At 34.5% G+C, this 21,333-nt stretch overlaps 1 protein-coding gene across 11 annotated transcripts in view; it reads right to left on the bottom strand.

Annotated features, from left to right (window-relative positions):
• The window catches only part of PTK2 (protein tyrosine kinase 2), a 426,082-nt gene that overhangs the window by 295,630 nt on the left and 109,119 nt on the right, over positions 1 to 21,333 (bottom strand). For 7 of the 11 annotated variants that reach the window (XM_056823011.1, XM_056823013.1, XM_056823023.1 and 4 more), the window contains one exon: positions 11,584 to 12,030. The exons of the other annotated variants lie outside the window; for them this stretch is intronic. In XM_056823011.1, the coding sequence (XP_056678989.1) occupies positions 11,584 to 11,683 (100 nt within the window). In that variant the 5' untranslated portion in view covers positions 11,684 to 12,030. The remainder of the gene's footprint in view (positions 1 to 11,583; positions 12,031 to 21,333) is intronic. 11 annotated transcript variants of the gene reach the window in all.

Raw genomic sequence — 21,333 nt, 5'->3', positions numbered from 1 at the left:
AGCACAATGCCTTGAATATAGCAGATACTGTATCTATTTAGATGCTATAAACATCTGTTGATATGAAGCACTTAGCTGAATTGTCAGGAGTCTAAAACCAGTGATATGATGACAAATCTGTCTTCTGTTTTGGCCAATCATTATTACTATTGCAACTCTGATTTTTCAAGCTGTCTTGACAAGCAGATGAATTATGTCAAGTTCATTTCATAGAAGGTCATCTACTACACACACACAGAATCATGTGCCTTTAAGTTGCAGTGTCAACATAAGTTTTGAGTATCCACTATGTGCCATGATACACATGATAAAGCCAAATAAATGAAACTTTCAAATATCAAAAAGTGTATTAAGAACTCTGGAAGGAAAAAGAAAAGAAGCAAAGGCTAATAGAATTGTTAGGGCTAGAAATGTAAGGGGTTAATCTAAAAAGTTAGACTGGATTATTTAAGAGTAGGGTTGCCAGGAATTTTAATCAATTCCAAAATGATTTTTTTAGCAATTTATTTTAAAAATATAGAAAAAGTGAAAGTAAGAAAATCAGAGAGAGGATAGGGTAAGATATTTAACCTACACATTAGGCATTTTGCTCGAACCCCTGGCTCATCCCAGGCAAGGCTAATTAATCCTTAGCTGGAGGAGCCTCAGCCTTGAGCAGAGGACCTTGGGGATGCAGGAAGCCTCTCTCAAGAGGGGAGGCCTCTCCTGAGGCTAGCCTCTTCAAAAAATCCAGGAAAGGAGTCAGCCTTTTTCCCTTACCCCATGTGGTAGTTCTAAGGAAGAAGTCCAAGAGCAGTCTGAAGTCTCAAGCTGGAACTCCTTCAAGATCAAGTTCAAGGCAAAAGACTACTTCACAGGAAGTTCTTGGCATTTTAAAAGACTATTTCTTTTTGTTACTTCCTGTGACTTCCTTCAATTTTACGTGTACCAATTACAGCTAAAGCTTTGCTTAGGACTGCTCAGGTGACAGTCAGTTGATTCTGATTCATCACACACTGTCACCAAGCAGCAGTGCCCACCCCCCCCACCCCCGTAAGTGGAGTGTATACACTTCTGGTGATTAAATCTAAATATAGGCAGGGGAGAGTTAATCCCATATTCACAGAACAGAAAGTGAATAACCCTATTCAAGTAACAAGATATCCTGAAGAAAAAAACAGAGCAACTAGAATTTAATGATTCCATTAGATGAGAAATGTTCAAAATAAAAAAAAATTTGGAAAAAAAAGAAAATAACTATGTAAAAGTGAACTAAAAATAAATCCATCAGAATTTAAGGACCATTGTGCTCTTTGAAAATTATGACCAAATAAAAGTTCTAATTCATATTTCAGGAAATCAAAAATCTACATCTATTAGAAAAAGAGGGCAAACCGTCCATTGGGGAATGGCTGAATAAGTTATGGAATATGAATGGGGTATATTATTATGCTATAAGAAATAATGAAAGGAAGAATATCAGAGAAAGCTGGGAATAATTTTATGAACCAATGCAAAGTGAAGTACATAGAACTAGGAGAATAATCTATACAGTAAGAACAATATTATAAAAATGAACAACTCTGAAAGACTAGAGAATTCTGATTAATATAATGATCAACCACCATTCCAGAAGACACATGATGAAACATGTTACCCATTTCCTGACAGAAGGATGATAGACTTAGAGAACTGACTGAGGCACACATTATTTCTTAGATACATTCAATGTAGAGATTTGTCCTGCTTTACTGTACATATTTTTAGAAATATGTTCTTTATTTTTTCAGTTTGGGAGGAAAGGAGAGATGGCGAGGATGTGGAGGCAAATTTTAGTTATTGAAAAAAAATTGAAAGGAAAAAAGGATGGGAATAAGCATTTATTAAAAGCATCTATTATGTACCAGGCATTGTGCTAAGCTCTTTACTAATATCATCTCATTTAATCCTTACAATAACACTCAGAAATGGCTACTATTAATATCCTTATTGATTGAGGAATTGTTGAGGAAACTGAGGCAGAGGCTAAGTGACTTAGAATCCACTAATTTACCACTTGAAAGAAACCTCAAATTTAAAACATCCAGGTACATCAAAAGACCAAAAAAGTGGAGGCAACTGGGTAGCTCAGTGGATTGAGAGCCAGGCCTAGAGATGGGAGGTCCTAGGTTCAAATCTGGCCTCAGACACTTCCCAGCTGTGTGACCCTGGGCAAGTCACTTGACCCCCATTGCCTAGCCCTTACCACTCTTCTGCCTTGGAGCCACTACACAATATTGATTCCAAGATGAAAGGTAAGGGTTTTAATTTAAAAAAAAGGCCAAGAATGTGTACAACTTTCAAATTTTAGAAAATACTGTAATCAGCCTGAAGAAAAAGTTAGAAGTACCAAAGAACAATAGTTATGATTATACTAAAGACACATCACACCACAAGCATCATAAAAGTGAAAAAACATTTTGGAATAAATACTTCATAATCAAAAGATAAAGGCTTACCAGGAAGAATGTTACCCCAGCAAAAGAGAGTAAAATTGAGTGGGTAGGGAGAAATGGACCTTTAATAAAATTGAGGACTTTCAAACATTTCTGGTGAAAGGCTATATAGCTAAGCAGAAACTTTTAAATGCAAACACAGAAGATCAGAGAAATTTACAAAGATATGTGTGAATAATTAAAGGATACTAAATCATGATAAGTTTCTATTCTAATAGAAGGAAAGAGAGAAGTGTATGTAGAAATCTCAGTCTAGGTGGATACAGAGAGAGAATTTAAGTAACATCCATAGACTGAGTTCATTTTGTTTGTTTGTTTGTTTCTGTTTTCCTTGGTTTTAAGAGAGGAAAAAAGGGGAGGTATGGAAAAGGAATTTACTATTTCACCTAATTGTAATACACAAAAGAAAATATATAAACATGAAAAAAGAGCTGATGATTGAATATACACACAAAGGTTTTAATGTAGAAACTAAAGAAATATCAGCAGATAGGAAAAGGAAATACAGGGAACTAACAGTCATAAGCTGTCTATGCCAGCTTCTGAGGGTAGATCATAACGGAAGGGTCAAATTAAGAGAAAGGTCATATAAGAACTAGAGATCAGAAACTGGTGAAAAGAGTAGCAGTAAAAGAGAAGAAATAGCCTACTTCAATGCTGAGAAAACTACTTTCCCCCCATTTCTTCCTCTTTTGCAAAAAGGTCAAGTGGAAAAGAATACTCAGATATGGTGAAATAAAAGAGACTAGGACAGCAGAAAATATCAGAAAGCAGAAGCCAACAATATGTTGTTTACAAGAAACACCCTTAAAATATTAGGACTGAACCAGAATTAAGATGAGGGGTTGGAACAGAATTTATGATACACTGGGCAAACTCAAAAAAAGCAGGCATAAAAATAATTTTAGAAAAGGTGACTAACTGTATAAACAGACATGGTTAAGAGTTAAGTAGAGTAGCTATATTATGCTTAGACTCAAAACAAATAATTCAGTATCAATACTGAATCTGTATATAACCAACTGCTTTACCTCTAAATACTTAAAATTAATTTAATTAAAGGAAGAAATTAACAGCAAAACATTCATAGATGGAGATCTCAACTTGCTAATTTTAGAACTAGACAATCTAAAAATTATAGACAATAAGTTAATGACTTGAATTCTATAAAAGTTAGGTGTAATTATGTTGGCAATTAGGGAAGGGGAAATTAGGATTATGAATGGAAGTGCTTATCTTTAGTTTTCCAGGAAAAAGGGGAAATGGTACCTTTACAAAAACTCATCTACTCAGCATGAAAAACCTTAAATGCATATGCAAATAAACAAGAATTTAAATATAACCTGTAATGATCAAACAATAAAAAAATATAATAATTAAAACACATTTGAAGAAAAAAGTTAAAACTAATGGACAACTAAATAACTTAATCCTTAAGAATTTGTGGGTCAAAAAACGAATTATAAAAACAATAGTTTCATGAAAGAAGTTAACAGAAATAAACATAAAAACAAAACTTTTGAGAAGAAGCCAAAGCAGTAGAGGGGAAATGTGTATATATAAAATTTTTCATCAACAAAAGAAAAAAATCATCATCATCATCATCATCAACAAAAGAAAAAATAGATCAATAAATTGGGGATAAAACTAAAAACAATAAATTTTTAATTCTCAGTTAAACAACAAATAAAAATTTGAAAAATCAAAGATTCTGTGAAAACAAAGGAAATTTGAAATTGATACATAAAACTTTCTAGTTTCAAGTACTATCTAATCTGATAAAGAAATGAAGAAAATGAAGTTACCAGTATCAAAAATGAAAAAGGAGTATAGGATAAAGGAAATTATTAGAAATCCCTTTGACCAGTTATATGCCAACAAAATTGGCTATTTAAATGAAATGGGCAAATATTTACAAAAATGTAAAATTACTAAATTGAAAACAAGAAATTAAAAATGTAAACAATCTAATCTAAAATGAATCAAACAGTCCATGAATAACCCTCAAAAGGAAAAATAATCCAGAAGCAAGGGAATTTATAAGTGAATTTTATCAAGTATTCAAAGAACAAGTAATTACAAAAAAAAATTACAAAAATAAAGAAAGAATAAAGCGATTCTATCTAAGGCCTAGGTGGTTCAGGGGACTGAAAGCCAGACATAGAGTGGGGAGGTCCTGGGTTCAAATTTGACCTCAGACACTTGCTAGCTGGGTGGGTGGGCAAGTACTTAAGGAGTTAAAACAGACACACACACACACACTCTCACTCTCTCTCTCTCTCTCTCTCTCTCTTTCTCTCTCATACACACACACAGACTGTCTCTCTCTGAACAAGGGATCTATAATGGAGGGAAGAAGAGGCACATCAATATTTTCTAATGAGCAAAAAAATAAAAAATATAAGATTTTTGCTAGTACTTACATAGCACTTTTAAGTTTTGTATTTTACACATTATCTCATTTGCATAGCAACCTTGTGCAGAAGGTGCTATTATTATCCCCTTCTTACAGATGAGGAAACTGAAAGGGTGAACAGTTATGTGACTTACTAAGGGTCACACAACTAGTAAATATCTGAAGTACATATGACTCCACATTCAGCATTTTATCATCATACCCCAGAGCTGCCACAGAGACAGGAATGAAGAGGCTGGACAACATATAAAAAGAGATGATAAGCTGTAATCTGAGTGTAATTTTATGAGTAATGTAGGATCTGACAAAGACAGATGGGTTGGGAAAGAATTAATAGGTTGCTATCTGCTTCCTGACTGAATCACTGGAAGCCAAAGTCATGTTGATAAGAGATCAAGGAAGCAATGAAGTACTGGAGAAGGTTATTAACAACCTAAAAGTTAGATCTATACACTTCTGATACAATAGGGGAAAGCAGTAAAGGAATTATTTTATGACCAAGTAATGAAGGAGCAGAATATTGTGAATCAATATGGCATTGTGGACAGTGATCTGACTTTAGTCAGAAAACCTAGCTTCTCTGATATACTAACTGTGGGAACACTTTTTCAACCCTACTTTTCTTATTTGTAAAATAAGGATAACAATATCTGTAGTAATTACATGGTTGTCGTGAGGCTGAAAAGAAAAAAATGTGAGTAAAATTCCTGTAATGTGCTAAAGAAATCTCAGTGTCATGCATTCATTTTTGCTCCAGCTTCATATCTATTTTATAGAGGTCAGAAAAGAATCTTTTCCCCTGAAAGGGTGAGCTGTGCCAAATTCATCCTGCCTGCCCAGAGATAGAGGAAAGCAGATACTATTTTTCATACTTGCTAAAATGTTGCTTAATTATTATTCTTCTCTCATAATTTTTGGTTACCAGGATTTTGGGTAACCATTAAAAGCTATATTCCTTTCTAATTGTTTATAGCATACACTTCCTTCCAATAGAATAAGAAATTCTTGCTTCACATTCTCCAAAAGACCTAGTAAAAAAATTCCAAAAAGCAGATTATTTCTTGTGAAAAATCGCAAAAGGATCATTGTGGGAGGATTTAGGAGCTTTTTCTTCAGGAGTCCCAGTGATCAGAATTGAGTGAAATCAGTCTTTTTTTTTTTTAATCACAATAGTGCCTGAGGCCCAAGGAATACCAGGGAAAGATAAAGAGAACTAAGTTAAGCCAAGTCTTAACTGATATGGATATCAAAGGGAGTTTGCCTATTGCCCCCAACTTTTGAAGCATAATAAATGTTTATTGACTATTGATAAGCCCTGTGCCCTAATATCTACCTGAAACTGTTCTATAGGTATAATAACAGAATTGACTATAACTTCTGTAACATACATACCCACTAAAAAAACCTTGTGTTTCCTTAAGACTTCCATTTTGTATGGTTCTTCTCTGGCATTGGGAAATTTGACAACTACCAAACGGGGAGGAGGAGGGAGGGAGAGAGGGAGAGAGGGAGAGAGGGAGAGAGGGAGAGAGGGAGAGAGGGAGAGAGAGAGAGAGAGAGAGAGAGAGAGAGACAGAGACAGAGAGAGAGAGAGAGAGAGAGAGAGAGAGAGAGAGAGAGAGAGAGAGAGAGAGAGAGAGAGAGAGTGTGTGGTGTGTGTGTGTGTAAGCACACACATACCCACACTGCCCCTCTCCCTCTTCCTCTCTAAAAGGAGGCACAGGGAGAGAGTGCCAGGCTTGGAATCCAGAAGACATCTTCCTGAGTTCAAATTCAGCCTCAGACACTAGCTATGTGACCCCGGACAAGTCACTTAGCCCTCTTTGCCTCAGTTTCCTAATCTGTAAAATGAGGAGGAGAAGGAAATGGCAAATAACTCCAAGATCTTTGCCCAAACAGATAGGGTCACAAAATTTTGAAAATGAATGGAAAACAACACACATACTTTACACAATGATTAAAAACTTTACAGATCTTGTTCTGCAAGTGTGTATGTATGTATTTGCATGATCGTATTTATAAGTATACAAAGGTGTTTATGTATTTCTGTTGTCAATGTGAATATTTGATGACTCAATTTACCTCTGCACTTTGAGAAACCCCAGTACTAAGCACATCTATTTTGTTTCAAAGTTTAAGAACATGTTTTTTTGAAAGGTTTCTGTATTGGGTAAAAGTTTCCTTTCTGGAAGTCCAGATCCTGAGTTTGACTTTTGCCTTTAATTTGTTACAGCTAACCAGTCCCTCATACCATAGCTATTGACTGTAAAGAGATTTACGTACCTGTTTGTGATTAGTCTTTGTAGGTTTCCCAAAAGGTATAAAGAGACTATCAGGTTCAGTATCTCTTTGGAGTTGACACTTAGCACAGCGCGTTTTCTCCCAGGGCAGAAAAAGTATCTAGTGTGTTCTCTCCCAGAGTGGAGTGGGCATTTAGCACAGTGTTCTCTCCCAGCGGAGTTGGCACTGAGTTGTGTCTTCTCCCAGGGATAAGGTTCCCAGAGGCCCGGAGCCTTTGGTTCTGTGTGGTGGCCAAAATGATGAGCCTATCCCTTTTTCCTGATTAAAGAGTGAGTTTTCTAACTACTGGTAGTTATTTCTGTAAAGGTGGTTTAAGTCACCCTAATACATCTGGCCCTGATCAGGTGACAATATATCTTAATGAAATCAATCAATTCAAAAATAAAAAGTTAAAAAAGAGAGTTTGTATTTGAGGAAACTAGATCATCCTATGCAGGTTTAATCTATATATAACACAGAAGATCATTTCAAAACCAAACTTGTCTGAGCACATGGCATAGGAAATATTTGAGTAAATACAAAAGAGAACTTTCCAACTAGATCCCTCGGAAGGAATAAATCGAAGAAACAGAATCTAGTGTTATCATCTTTTACTCTCTACATGTAACCTAACTAAAAATGGAGTTAATGAACTTTGGAGGTCCAAATCTTCCCTTCTCATAACCATCCTAGAAGCATCTATGGATCAGCTGACTGCAGTGTCTGCATCAGAAGCCAAGGACAAATTTACTGCAGAATCAAGAGTCTACAAAGAGCCCAGCAGAAAAGTTCTATCATACCTCAAGGAAGCATTTTGGCAACTCCAGCAAAAGGGTTTCCCAGAGCTCTGAATTCAATCCTTTGCCGTTGGTACTTTAAGCTTGAGCCCACTTTCCCCTGGATAATGTATGTACTGGTAGGAAAGGTGCTCTTAATTTGGAAGGGAGGAGTGTATGTTTTGTACCCACTATATGATCAAGGGAAACAACTATAAAACCTACCTAAGTCTAGCTGGTTAATTGTTATCAGCAGGTAACAATGGTAAGAAGAACACAGGTGGGGTTCATGATTACACTCACAATCCCTCAGGCTACCCCTTGAATCCTTAGTGGAAGATATAGCTGTCTTTTGAGGATTCTAGAAAATACCAGCTGTTTAACTCTGGGTAAGTCATTTAACTCCTCATTACTATGGGCAACCCTCTGGAAATTACATGTAGTAAAATACCAAATGGCATTTTTTGGAAGAGTTTTCTCATCTAGGAGTTTCCTGTTCCAATATTATCATAGGTTGAGTACATATTCTGATCCCTTAACTTCATCTTATTAAATTTGGCTGATCATTCTAGTCCTGGTTAGTTCTTTTTGAACCTTGTCATATAACTTCAATGATACCTCTTTCTTCTGGCTTTCTCTGTCATTGATAAATTTGTTAAACATGCTATCTATGCCTATACAGCCCTCATAAATATGCACTGAGGGTCTACTAAGTGTAGAGTACTAAATATTCAGAGGAAAAGGTGAAAAAGGGGAAATCTGATGTTAAAAACTTTTTATTATATTCTTTCCCTTCAATCTTTTCAAAACTAGTTCATATTTTCCATTAAAGGCAGAAAAAATTTTTTTTGAGGTTCTTAAAGTTCATCTGTTAAGAGAAAAATATGACACACAGAGATTTCCTCTAAATGGCATTATGTCCTTATTAATGTCTGTTAGATTAAAAGTAATATCTCCAATTTCTTATTTTCCATAAGGTTTATTAATAATCACTTGAAATGGGGGAGGGGAATGAAACTTTCATTACACATCTATAATTATCTCTTAAGAGCCTAAATCCTTAAAAAGGTGAAACAACTTTACATTCCTCTCAAAAGTAATAACATACGTTTCCTAACCTCCAAAAGCAAGCTGATGTATGTTCATTATGACAAGTCACATTTTTCAAATATTAGAAATTCAAAACTATCTTCTAAAATATGCCAGGAATTGTTATGATTTAAACAGTGAAAATGTATTTTCAATAGTAACATCCCACTTCCATCCGCTATACCCCTCATGGGTATAGGTAACCCCTCTTAGGCTGTATTTTACCAGATACAACACTGAAAAGGTAGTTCCCAGGGTATGAGTCTGAAAATTATTCACAAAAAATTCATTATGTAAAGATGAAGAAAAATTCAAATGATAACCTGTCAAATGCTACTAGATCAACATGATTTAAAAGTACTTTAATTTTAAAGAATAAGAACCATTCCAGCTGAGATTTTGCCTTAAACATTTTGAACTCCCCTAATAAGTATTTTAAGTCTTTTCTTAAAGTGGAGTTTTGCTACTTTTCTAAGATGTTAATAATACGATCAAAAGTTTTGTTAATGAGAATACTGACTCTAAATCAGTTTCCATCCTATTATACAGTCTTAAAAATCTTTTCATTTCTCTTTACCTAAAAGTTACATTTGGAAAAGGCCAGTTCTACAAATTTCCAACCACCTCTTTGTCCTTACTAGACAGGCAGGAATCAAACCAGTGCTGGAACAGATTTATGTATGTTCTGTTGTCCTGGTTCAAGGCAGTAAAATGAGAAGGGCAAAAGGAAGTTTACTAGAACTGTATATGTTATGTGATCACTGTGGAAGCAGTGTGATTAACCTCCAAGAAAGGGGAGGGGCTGACAGAAGCCTTGCATTGTCAGAGCCACCACCAGTGACCAATCCAAAAGTAGCACTAACCTAATTCAAGAGACAGAGCCAGACCTACAACTGAAAATGCAGGTCTGCCAAATGTCCTGAACTAGAAACAATCTCAAAGTTTTATTTTATTTATTTATTTTGGAGTCTGCTTTTCCCCAAAAATGTTTTCCATTTAAAAAATGATTCCTGTCTTTGAAAGTTAACTAGGTCAGACTCAAATCAGTGTCTTTTTAGAAGCAAGCAGGAAGGCTCACTCTTTCCTACTTCTAAAAGTTTGGTATGAATTTCCAACAGCACCCAGAGTTAAAAAGAAACCTAGCATTTGGTAAAACTAGTTCAAATTTTGGGCCTGCTTCATATGTGTTTTAAGAATCTAGCCTCTGTCACAATTCAAAATTGCTTAATATCACTAAGCAGAATGCTCTTAAACAATATGTAAGAATTATGCAAATACAAAGTCTGCAAAAAGTACCATAGTTTTGACAAGTGGAACCCCTCAGGCCTCTAAGCAGACTATGAGTCTTACTGAACCACAGAGTAAATGATAATGTAAAGCATTTTTTAAAAAACAATACTCGAAACTTCAGTTATGCTATCTTTTTTTAAAAATTAAAGTTCCTTTTCTTTTATGCTCAATAATTAACCCAATGTAATTTTTAATTTGCATATTAGATATTGCTTCTTATTCATGTAGTATGTTAACTCCAAAATCAAATGTGTTTAAAATTTTTAAAAGCCAGACAAATTTCGACATCCAAATAGATAAAAATTACTATTGGATAAATTAGAAGCATCAAAAGAAAAATTAATGGTTAGGAGCTAATATTTTAACAACCTATTTGGAGGATAGCTTTCTTCTAAACTAAAAGGTAAGTGAAATCACTCTATAGCTCTACATATAACACTGCAGCAGGGTTTATCCCAGTGCAACATCTTTTAAAAATCCAACTTGAAATGAGGTTGACTTAATATTAAGTATTTACATGTTTAAAATTGTTATAAATATTAATTAAATACTCAACAGAGGACCACCTTTTCTAAAACAAATAATTTAAACAAATAAAGTAAAACAGCTATATTTTCCTATCTTAGGAGGGTTTTCTACTTATTCCCAGGGCATGGCATTTCCTCTGTAATATTTTAGAGAAACATGTCCCAAATACTGCCAGGAACACAACCAGGGAACTTATTATTTCCTTGAAATTAATTTAGATTTTTAAACAAGGTGAAATTTTTTAGGAAAGCAGTTACTGTAATTTCTGACTCGGGAACTATGAATCCATTTTTTTTTTTATTTTTTTGCATAAAACGGAGTACAAAGTATATTTTATCTGGAATTCCCAACCACTAAGGGATACCAACTTTAAAACCAGAAGAGAAAAAATAATTAGGAAAATAAGTTTTCATACGATTTTAATTTAGTCACTTTTTCTTGAGAACTTTCATGGACAAAATAAAAAATTAGCAGTATTACAGTGATAAAACTGATATGACAAAAGAAAAAGTACAAAAGCTAAAAAAATAAATGTTTACTCATTTAAATATTTTAGTAACTATGAAAGACTAGTCAGTTAGTTGTGATTATAATTGTGAATTTCTTTCAACCATTTATTTTTTTCCATTTGAGATAACAATTTATTGAAAAGAAAAACCTTATTAGTCTCCTGGCAACAAAATACAATTTTGAAACAATAAAATACAATAAAATTTAAAATTATTTATACCTTTAGCCCAACATATTGGAAATGGGCTACAGCCGCTTTTCTCCATATAGATAGCACCTGCTGGTTTCAGGGCCGGTTGGCCAGCCAGTTCCAACAACATACACACAATTGTATAGAGATCAAGCCAGGATTCAGCATACAAAGTCCCAATTCAGTGCTCCAATAGTATTTGCTCCTGTCGGGGGGGGGGCTGGAAAGCTAATCACTTGAACGCATTCAATCCACAAGCAAGGCTAAGCTTCCCCTACATTTGTTCCTGTTTGGATAGTTTGCATCGAAATTTGGTAGGTATCACTTCTGTAACATTTTCCAGCAGCAGGAAGAATTGCTTTTCAATTACAGAATCTTCTCATGCGTCCGCAATTTGAAACACAGACCATTCTTGCCAGAGTGAGCTACTGAACAGAATGCAACCAGCTAGTAATGTGACCGTGTGGGTCTGTATTCCTAGATTCATTCAGGAAGGGAGGGAGGGAAAGGGGAAGGAGGAAAAAAGGGGAGGGAGGAGAGAGAGAAGGAGATTAGAAAGCACCTTATTAATATGCTAATCTCACCCTCCAGTTCAATTCACCCAGCAGACTCCTGTTTACAAAACTGACAGCCTATTCCAAAATTGACTGAGCTGCAAATCAAGCTTGACCCAGGTCAGGTTTGTATATGGCTCTTTAAGTCATTTTTTTTTAATTGTTGTTTTCAAATTCTTGCCTCTAGCATTTTACCAAACCATTTGGATATTAACGGAGTTAAAAGAATTACCCAGATCAAAAATCTCAAAAAGGACAAAAAAACCACTAAAGATTTCTAATACTAAATATTTTCTGTCAAATTAACACCTTCCCTATAAACGTAGTTCAACAAAAACTCGTAAAAGCAAAAGGCTATGGCAGCTACATTCTTACTGAATTAACCTAGAGAATACTGATGGACAGGAGACATACGTTCTCCAATCTCCTAAAGCAAAATATGATTAAAAGATGAAGAGCAAAATATCCTCATAATCAGTACCACAGCTAGCTCCCCACCTAACATAAAGACAACTTACTTTTTTCCATTCAAAGTGGGAAAAGACAAAGGTCATCTTAACTATCTAAAAACATTCCACTTCAGTTTTAAGAGAATAAATAATTAGGAATCTCATGTCCTCATTCTTTAGGTTTATGTGATACAAAGTCATAGTATCTATATTAAAATTTTGCCTAATACTCAGAGAATCAGTGTAATTATTTTTGTGTAGCATAAGCCTACAAATTAGACTGCCTTTGTATTCAGGAATATAGTTCTCTAGGTGCTTAAGCAAGTCACAAAATCTTTCATTTCAGTAATATCTCTGTATCAAGGTATCACAGTAAAAGCACTGTCAAAATGAAAAAAGGAGAAAGCCAGTTATTTTGTTTATGCCTTAACCACTTGATCTCTTAAAAGAAAATACAGATAATAATCAAGAGGACTATAAAAGAATAAATTCATTAACCTTTGCAAAGTATATTGAAAACAAAGCATTTAGCACAAATTCTGCCTGGAACAGAGGATGCTCACAAGGTTGCCTAACATCTGCTTTATTTAAAAATGTGCATGATTAAAATCACCACTCTTGGCCATGGTTTTGTCCTAGCTGACCCACTGTGCCTTCAAGGCAACCGACACCAGTAAGAGTTTCAAGTGACCTCTAATGGCCCAATGAAAAGGGACCATTTGTCAGTCTGAATTCTGACTTCTGACCTCAGGCAACTATAGTGAGTGGCTACAGAAAAACAGCAGGCCAGGAATAAAGTAGAAGAAATAAGCAGATGGGTCTACTAGAGTAGACTTTATCAGGCTTCTTTTACTGGTAAGTAAGGAGAGAAGGGGGATAAGTTCTGGTCTACAAAAAGCCTTTCCCAATGACAGAAGAATAAAGTACTGAGCAATGGTGCAGAATGGGACAGCTGAACTAGCCCAATGAGAACAGCCTGATATCCAAGTCAAACTGTTACCTGGGCACGGTTCTGATAAACCAGGCCACAGTGAACCTAATTTGGAGGTAATTTAGGTCCTGTAGTTAGAGGGGCCCCACAGAGTTGGCCCCAGTTGGCTAGGAACCAATCAACTGGGTCCCCTGCTGAAATTGCCTAATGCCCCAAGGTATTTAAAACAAAACAAAAGGCAGTAAAATGACTGGAAAGGCAGGTTTGCACTCTCATATATATATATATATATATATATATATATATATACCACAATGTCCAAAAAAAGAAAAAAGTCTTAGGTTTTTTTTTTTTAAGAAGTTCAAAACCACATTAAGACTTTCCCTTTTGTATTAAGAGTCTTACCTAAGCCAGGTACAATACAAAACACATAGCTAGCTTTGGCTCAGCCCTTGCTTCTCTTAAATATCTGTCCTTTTTCCTTTCCTTTTTTTCTGGTCTTATCTTTATTCCCCAGGAATATACAAGTAAACAGAAAAATTCAAAGCATACTAGAAAAAAGGCAAAAAAAAAATAATCATCTGTATTAGAGGTGTCAAACTCAAAAAGAAATCAGTCACTAATCCATACATGAGGATCGAGGAGACAACATAGTGAATTGGTTTAAAAATGTATTATTTATGTTTAATTGCATTTTTATTTGTTTTATTAAATATTTTAAAATTATGGTAGGGTTTTTTTAAACCCTTACCTTTCCTCTTGGAATCAGTACTGTGTATTGGTTCCAAGGCAGAAGAGTGGTACGGGCTAGGCAATGGAGGTCAAGTGACTTGCCCAGGGTCACACAGCTAAGTTAAATTATATTTTAAACTAGCTTTGCCCACAAACAAAAGTGTTGTGGGGTTGCCACTTCTGCTCTACATAGTAAACATTTAATAAATACTTATTGATTAATTCACGAAGTAGAATAAATGCTGAAGTTAAATGTTTACATTCTCTGAAAAAGCTTATACCCTTTCTTTCTTTGTTTCTTTTTTTTTTTTAAATTAAACCCTTACCTTCCATCTTGGAGTCAATATCGTGTATTGGTTCCAAAGCAGAAGAGTGGTAAGGGCTAGGCAATGAGGGTTATGTGACTTGCCCAGGGTCACACAGCTAGGAAGTGTCTGAGGCCAGATTTGAACCATCTCTAGGCCTGGTTCTCAATGCACTGAGCCACCCAGCTGCCCCCCTTAATTTCTATCAGTTCTTGGAGCAAAGCATTTTTTTTTTAAGAAATCCAAGTTCAACTCCAACCTCAGAAATTTATTAGCAGTGTGACTCTGGGAAAGTCATTTAATTTCTATCCCAGTTTATTCAACTGTATAAGAATAATAATAGCACTGACTGGTTTTTGTAAAGATAAAATGAGATAATAATTTGTGAAGCAGCCAGCAGTGTCTGGTACAGAGGAGGTACTAAATAAATGGTTGTTCCCTTCCTCATAATGCAAAAGACTAATTTTCAGAGTTGAAAAAGATTTCTAAATAAAGGTGGATAGAATACTGAATATGGTATAGCATCCAAATTTCTAAAGGAGAAATGGAAGTTGAAGGAGGAAAGAGATAGCAAAACTATACTAGTGGGAGACTTGAACCTACCTCTATCAAATCTAGATAAACCAAACCAAAAAATAAGAAAGAGGTAAGAGATGTGAATGAAATCTTAGAAAATTAGAGTTAATAGATACAGGGAGAAAAATAAATAGGGACAAAAAAGAATACACCTTTTCAGCAGCACATGGTACAGTCACAAAGATTGACCAGGTACTAAGGCATAAAAACATGTCAAACAAGGGCAAAAGAGCAGAAATAATAAATGCAACCTTTTCAGATCATAATGCAATAAAAATAATAATTAGTAAGGGTACATGAAGAGGCAAATCAAAAATAAATTGGAAATTAAATAATATGATTCTCCAAAATTGGTTAAAGAACAATCATAGAAACAATTAATAATTTCATTGAAGAAATTGACAATGATAAAACATCCTTTCAAAATCTATGGGACGCAGCCAAAGCAGTATTAAGGGAGAAATTCATATCTTTGAGTTCATATACATTAGTGAGGACAGAAGTCAAAAAATTGGACATGCAAATTAACAAATTAGAAAGTGAACAAATTAAAAATCCCCAGATGAAAACTAAATTAGAGATCCTAAAAATTAAAAGAGAAATTAATAAAATTGAAAGTAAAAGAACTATTGAATTAATAATCAAGACTAGAAGCTGGTATTCTGAAAAAAAAGATAGACAAAGTACTAGTCAACCTAATAAAAAAAGTAAAGAAAAAAATAAAATTTACAGTATCCAAGATAGAAGGGAGACCTCACCTCTAATGAAGAGGAAATCAAGGCAATCATTAAAAACTATTTTGCCCTATTATATGGCAATAAATATGGCCATCTAGGTGATATAGATGAATATTTACAAAAATATAAATTGCCTAAATTAATAGAAGAAGAAATAGAATACTTAAATAACCCTATATCAGAAAAAGAAATTGAACAAGCCATCAAAGAACTCTTTAAGAAAAAAAAACGTCAGGGCCTGATGGATTCACAAGTGAATTCTATCAAACATTCAAAGAACAATTAATCCCAATACAATACAAATGATTTGACATAATAAGCAAAGAAGGAGTTCTACCAAATTCCTCTTATGACACAAATATGGTACTAATTCCAAAGCCAGGTAGATTAAAAAACAGAGAAAGAAAACTACAGACCAATCTCCTTAATGTACGTACATGCAAAAATCTTAAATGGAACACTAGCAAAAAGACTCCAGCAAGTGATCATGAGGGTTTTTCATTATGATCAAGTAAGATTTATACCAGAAATGCAAGGATGGTTCAATATTAAGAAAACCATTCACAAAATTGACCCTATCAACAAGCAAACCAACAAAAATCACATTATTATCTCAACAGATGCAGAAAAAGCCTTTGATAAAATACAACACCCATTCCTATTGAAAACACCAGTAAGTATAGGAATAGAAGGGCCTTTCCTAAAAATAATAAACAGTATATATCTAAAACCATCAGCAAGCATCACCTGCAATGGGGATAAATTAGAAGCATTCCCAATAAGATCAGGAGTGAAATAAGGATGCCCATTATCACCTTATTATTTAACATTGTATTAGAAACAGTAGCAGTAGCAATTAGAGGGGAAAAAAAAGAAATTGAAGGTATTAAAATTGGCAATGAGGAGACCAAGCTATCACTCTTTGCAGATTATATGATGCTCTACTTAAAGACTCCTAGAAAATCAACTAAAAAGGTAGTAGAAATAATCAACAACTTTAGCAAAGTTGAAGGATACAAAATAAACCCACATAAAATATCTTCATTTCTATATACTTCCAACTCATCCCAGCAGCTAGAGTTAGAAAGAGAAATTCCCTTTAAAATCACCATAGACAATATAAAATACTTTAGGAATCTATCTGCCAAGACAAACACAGGAACTATATGAACACAACTACAAAACACTCTCCACACAATTAAAACTAGATCTAAATAATTGGAAAAACATTAATTACTTATGGGAAGGATGAGCTAACATAATAAAAATGACAATCCTAGCCAAACTTATTTACTTATTTATGCCATGCCCATCAAACTACCAAAAAACTTTTTTACTAAATTAGAAAAAACAATAACAAAGTTTATTTAGAAAAACAAAAAATCAAGAATATCAAGGGAAATGATGAAAAAAATGTGAAGGAAGGTGGCCTAACAGTACCAGACCTTAAAATATACTATGAAGTAGTGGTCATCAAAATAATATGGTACTGGCTAAGAGAAAGAAGGGAGGACCAGTGGAATAGACTTGGGATAAATGACCTCAGTAAGACAGTCCATGATAAACCAAAAGATCCCAGCTTTTGAGACAAAAATCCACTATTTGACAAAAACTGCTGGGAAAATTAGAAAACAGTATGGGAAAGATTAGGTTTAGATCAACATCACACACCCGGCACCAAGATAAACTCAGAATGGGTGAATGACTTGAACATAAAGAAGGAAACTCTAAGTAAATTAGGTGAACACAGAATCGTATATTTCTCAGGTCTTTGGGAAAGGAAAGATTTTAAGACCAAGCAAGAGTTAGAAGGGAAGCAACATATTAGGAAACAATCTTTATAACAAAAACCTCTGACAAAAGTCTAATCAGTCAAATTTATAAGGACCTAAATCAATTGTACAAAAAATCAAGCCATTCCCCAATTGACAAATGGGCAAGGGACATGAATAGACAATTTTCAGTCAAAGAAATCAAAACTATTAACAAGCACATGAAGAAGTGTTCTAAATCTCTTATAATCAGAGAGATGCAAATCAAAACAACTCTGAGGTATCACCTCACACCTAGCAGATTGGTTAACATGACAGCAAAGAAAAGTAATAAATGTTGGAGGGAATGTGGCACAATTGGAACATTAATGAATTGCTGGTGGGGTTGTGAATTAATCCAACCATGCTAGAAGGTAATTTGGAACTATGCTCAAAGGGTGCTAAAAGACTGCCCTTTGATCCAGGCATAGCACTGCTGGGTTTGTACCCCAAAGAGATAATAACGAAAAAGACTTATACAAGAATATTCATAGCTGCGCTCTTTGTGGTGGCCAAAAATTGGAAAATGAGGGGATGCCCTCCAATTGGGGAATGGCCAAACAAATTGTGATGTATGCTGGTGATGGAATTCTATTGTGCTCAAAGGAATAATGAACTGGAGGAATTCCATGTGATCTGGAATGACCTCCAGGAATTGATGCAGAGTGAAAGGAGCAGAACCAAGAGAACAATGTACACAGAGACTGATAGATACACTGTGGTAAAATCAAATGTAATGGACTTCTCAACTAGTAGCAATGCAATGATCCAGAACTATTTGGAGGGACATATGAGAAAGAATACTATCTATATCCAGAGGAAGAACTGTGGGGAAAAAACACAGAAGAAAAACAACTGCTTGATCACATGGGTCAATGGGGATATGATTGAGGAAGTAGACTAAAAGATCACCCTAGTGCAAATATTAATAATATGGAAATAGGCCTTGATCAATGACACATGTTAAACCCAGTGGAATTGTGCATCGGGTGGGGGGAAGGGAGAGAAAGAACATGAGTCTTGTAACCATGGAAAAATATTCTAAATCATCTAATTAAATAAAAATGTCAAAAAAAATACTGAATATGTAACAAGAACAAAAAAGGATTGCATTTAATCAGAAGAGCTGGTTTTGCATCTAGGCTTTATTACTTAGTTAACTGTGCGGCCTTAGACAAGACACTCCATCCCAAAGAATCTAGAAAATACTGATTTATAAGTAAGACTATCTCCCACATTCATTTTTAAGAAAATATTTTGCAAACTACACAGTATTACAGAAACATGCAATTACATGTATAGTGCATGCTTTTACATATATGATGATCTTAAATGAACCCAGAAAGAAATGGCAGCTATTCCCATTTTATAGATGAGGATGTCAGCAGGGCTTACTAAAGGGCTACCAGCAAGTCAAAACATTCACACATGATATGAGCACACACAATCCCTTACTATGTTGTCTTTTAAAATTAAAAAAAAAGAAAGGAAAAGAAAAGAAAAGAAAAGAAAAGAAAAGAAAAGAAAAGAAAAGAAAAGAAAAGAAAATGAAAGGAAAAAAGAAAAATGAAAGACTGAAAACAGTGAGGATGCTTTATTTATAATGCCAGAGTTAACTATCCATTAGTATGCCTAAATTCAAATGAACTAAATTCAAATCCACCTGGGTTCTTTTTTGAGTAGGAAAAGAAGAATGTCCTTCCATTTTCCTTGGCACTTTTATCAGCACTGATGTTATTTTCCTAATATTAACAATGTCACAAGGTTACCTTCTTTAAGACCCCCCCCTCTGCCCCCAAAAAAGCATACCAGATGATATTGGAGGTCAGTTGGCTAAAAACAAAGATGAAAGGAATAGATTGCAGGGAAAGAGAACATTATTAATGAGAATAGAAATTAAAAATACATTTCATGATGGTATTTATGGATAACTGACAGTTAAGTAGGCACTTTGACAGTAGTCACACAGGTTCAATTCAGTTTCTGAATTCATTTCAATTTTATGCAACTCAAAGCACTAAAATCAAATCAGTAAATGAGTCCTTACAAAATAGGACAAAATGGGAATATATACTTCCAATGAAATAAATAGATAGCAGCTTTTATTTATGAAGCCATATTTCTGTCAATGGTACTGTAATTCATTCAATATCCTAGGCTAGAAATTTGGATCTCTTGGAAGTCCTCTTCCTTGCACAACTACTCTTCCCCGTCTTTTCATGATACTTCATGAATGTGCCTTACCTGTTGTACTAATGTTCTTTATAAGAAACTGTTACTTTGTGAAAATCATTTGCTTTGAGAAAATGAATCATGGCCAAGTTTGAAAAGGAAATGGATCTCATTTTTTGGTGAGAAACCTTTGTATTCTTCCTTTCCTTAGCTGACACAATGTGTCAATGATTATAAGCTATATATTTTTGATTTTTAAAATATTTTATTGCTGTTTTTCTTTGACAATATAGTATGAATATGATATAGTATGAGTTTTATTTTTTCTCTCCTTTTTGTATTTGAAGCACATGCCAACAATATTGAGATTTTTCTATAATTTTTTGATTTTACAGTAATATAAGTTTAAAATACATTTGTTCAAATATTAATGCATACCCAAAAAGCTTTAGACTACAAAAATTATGCCATTTATTGTTTTTCTTAAAAATTATGGGGCTTTGCTTAATGATTCTGTCTGATTCCAGGAGAAGGGAATACAAAAAGAGCCACTGCACAGTGCCAAGAAGCACAAGGTCAAAAAGGACCAAACCAATCCATGTAGGATTTATGTCTAAGCCAATAGGAAAGGACTTGTACCTAGTGTGAGACTCGAGGTTGCAGTGTTTGACATATGTTAAGACGCAGGACACCTTGCATCCACACTCTTTGTGAAATACTCACACACAAGTACTAAAGTTGTAAAAGTTAAAATTAAATCTCAATAATAATATTATATTTTAAGAGATTTATTAATGATCATTAGAAATCAAGGAATAAAGAAGATAAAAAATAAAGACCACATGGCCATGGCTGGTTAGCCATTTTTTAGTCAACCCCACTCACCACCATCAATGCTGATTCTACATCAGAGAGGAGCCTCCAAAGCCCATGCCCTTTATCCTCTGTCTACAGGAAGTACATAATGAAAGGAAGCCAGTGGGCTCTTAAGATATGTAGTTCTTTTTTAGGGTAACAGATTTTCAGTCATACATTTCCCCCTGAGACCTGCAGAAGACTAGTTTCTCCAGTGGGTCTTCTAAACATACCAACTTTGAAATTGTAATAATTCGAGGATAAGAGGAAAAGAGAACAAAACCAATAATTGCTAGGTGCATTGACAGAAGGTCAGGTAGGGCAGTCCCCTTTTGGCATAAGAGTATACATTCAAATTAAATGTTCAATCAACCTTCAGTTCTATCAACCACACCCAAAGTTCATTCTGGATCTTCTTGATGTAGCTTGTGGTCTATGGAGGCATCTTCATGGTGCCTTCTAAGAAGAGTTCATTTTCTGGATTTGAAGAGGTAGCATTTTAATTACTCTCAAGAAGAATTTAAAATTTGCAATTTAAAATAATCATACATTCCCTCCTGAAGAGGGTGTTGAAAAACCGTGGGATCACTTAGGGATGCATGGCTGAGTTATGAGGTATATGAATCAATTGTCAAGAGAAATAAAAAATATTTTTAAA

Source organism: Monodelphis domestica, chromosome 3 (genome assembly GCF_027887165.1).
Source record: "Monodelphis domestica isolate mMonDom1 chromosome 3, mMonDom1.pri, whole genome shotgun sequence".
Classification (NCBI taxonomy): domain Eukaryota; kingdom Metazoa; phylum Chordata; class Mammalia; order Didelphimorphia; family Didelphidae; genus Monodelphis; species Monodelphis domestica.
Note: the sequence above shows the minus strand (reverse complement) of the source record. Positions and strands in the feature narration are given on the sequence as shown.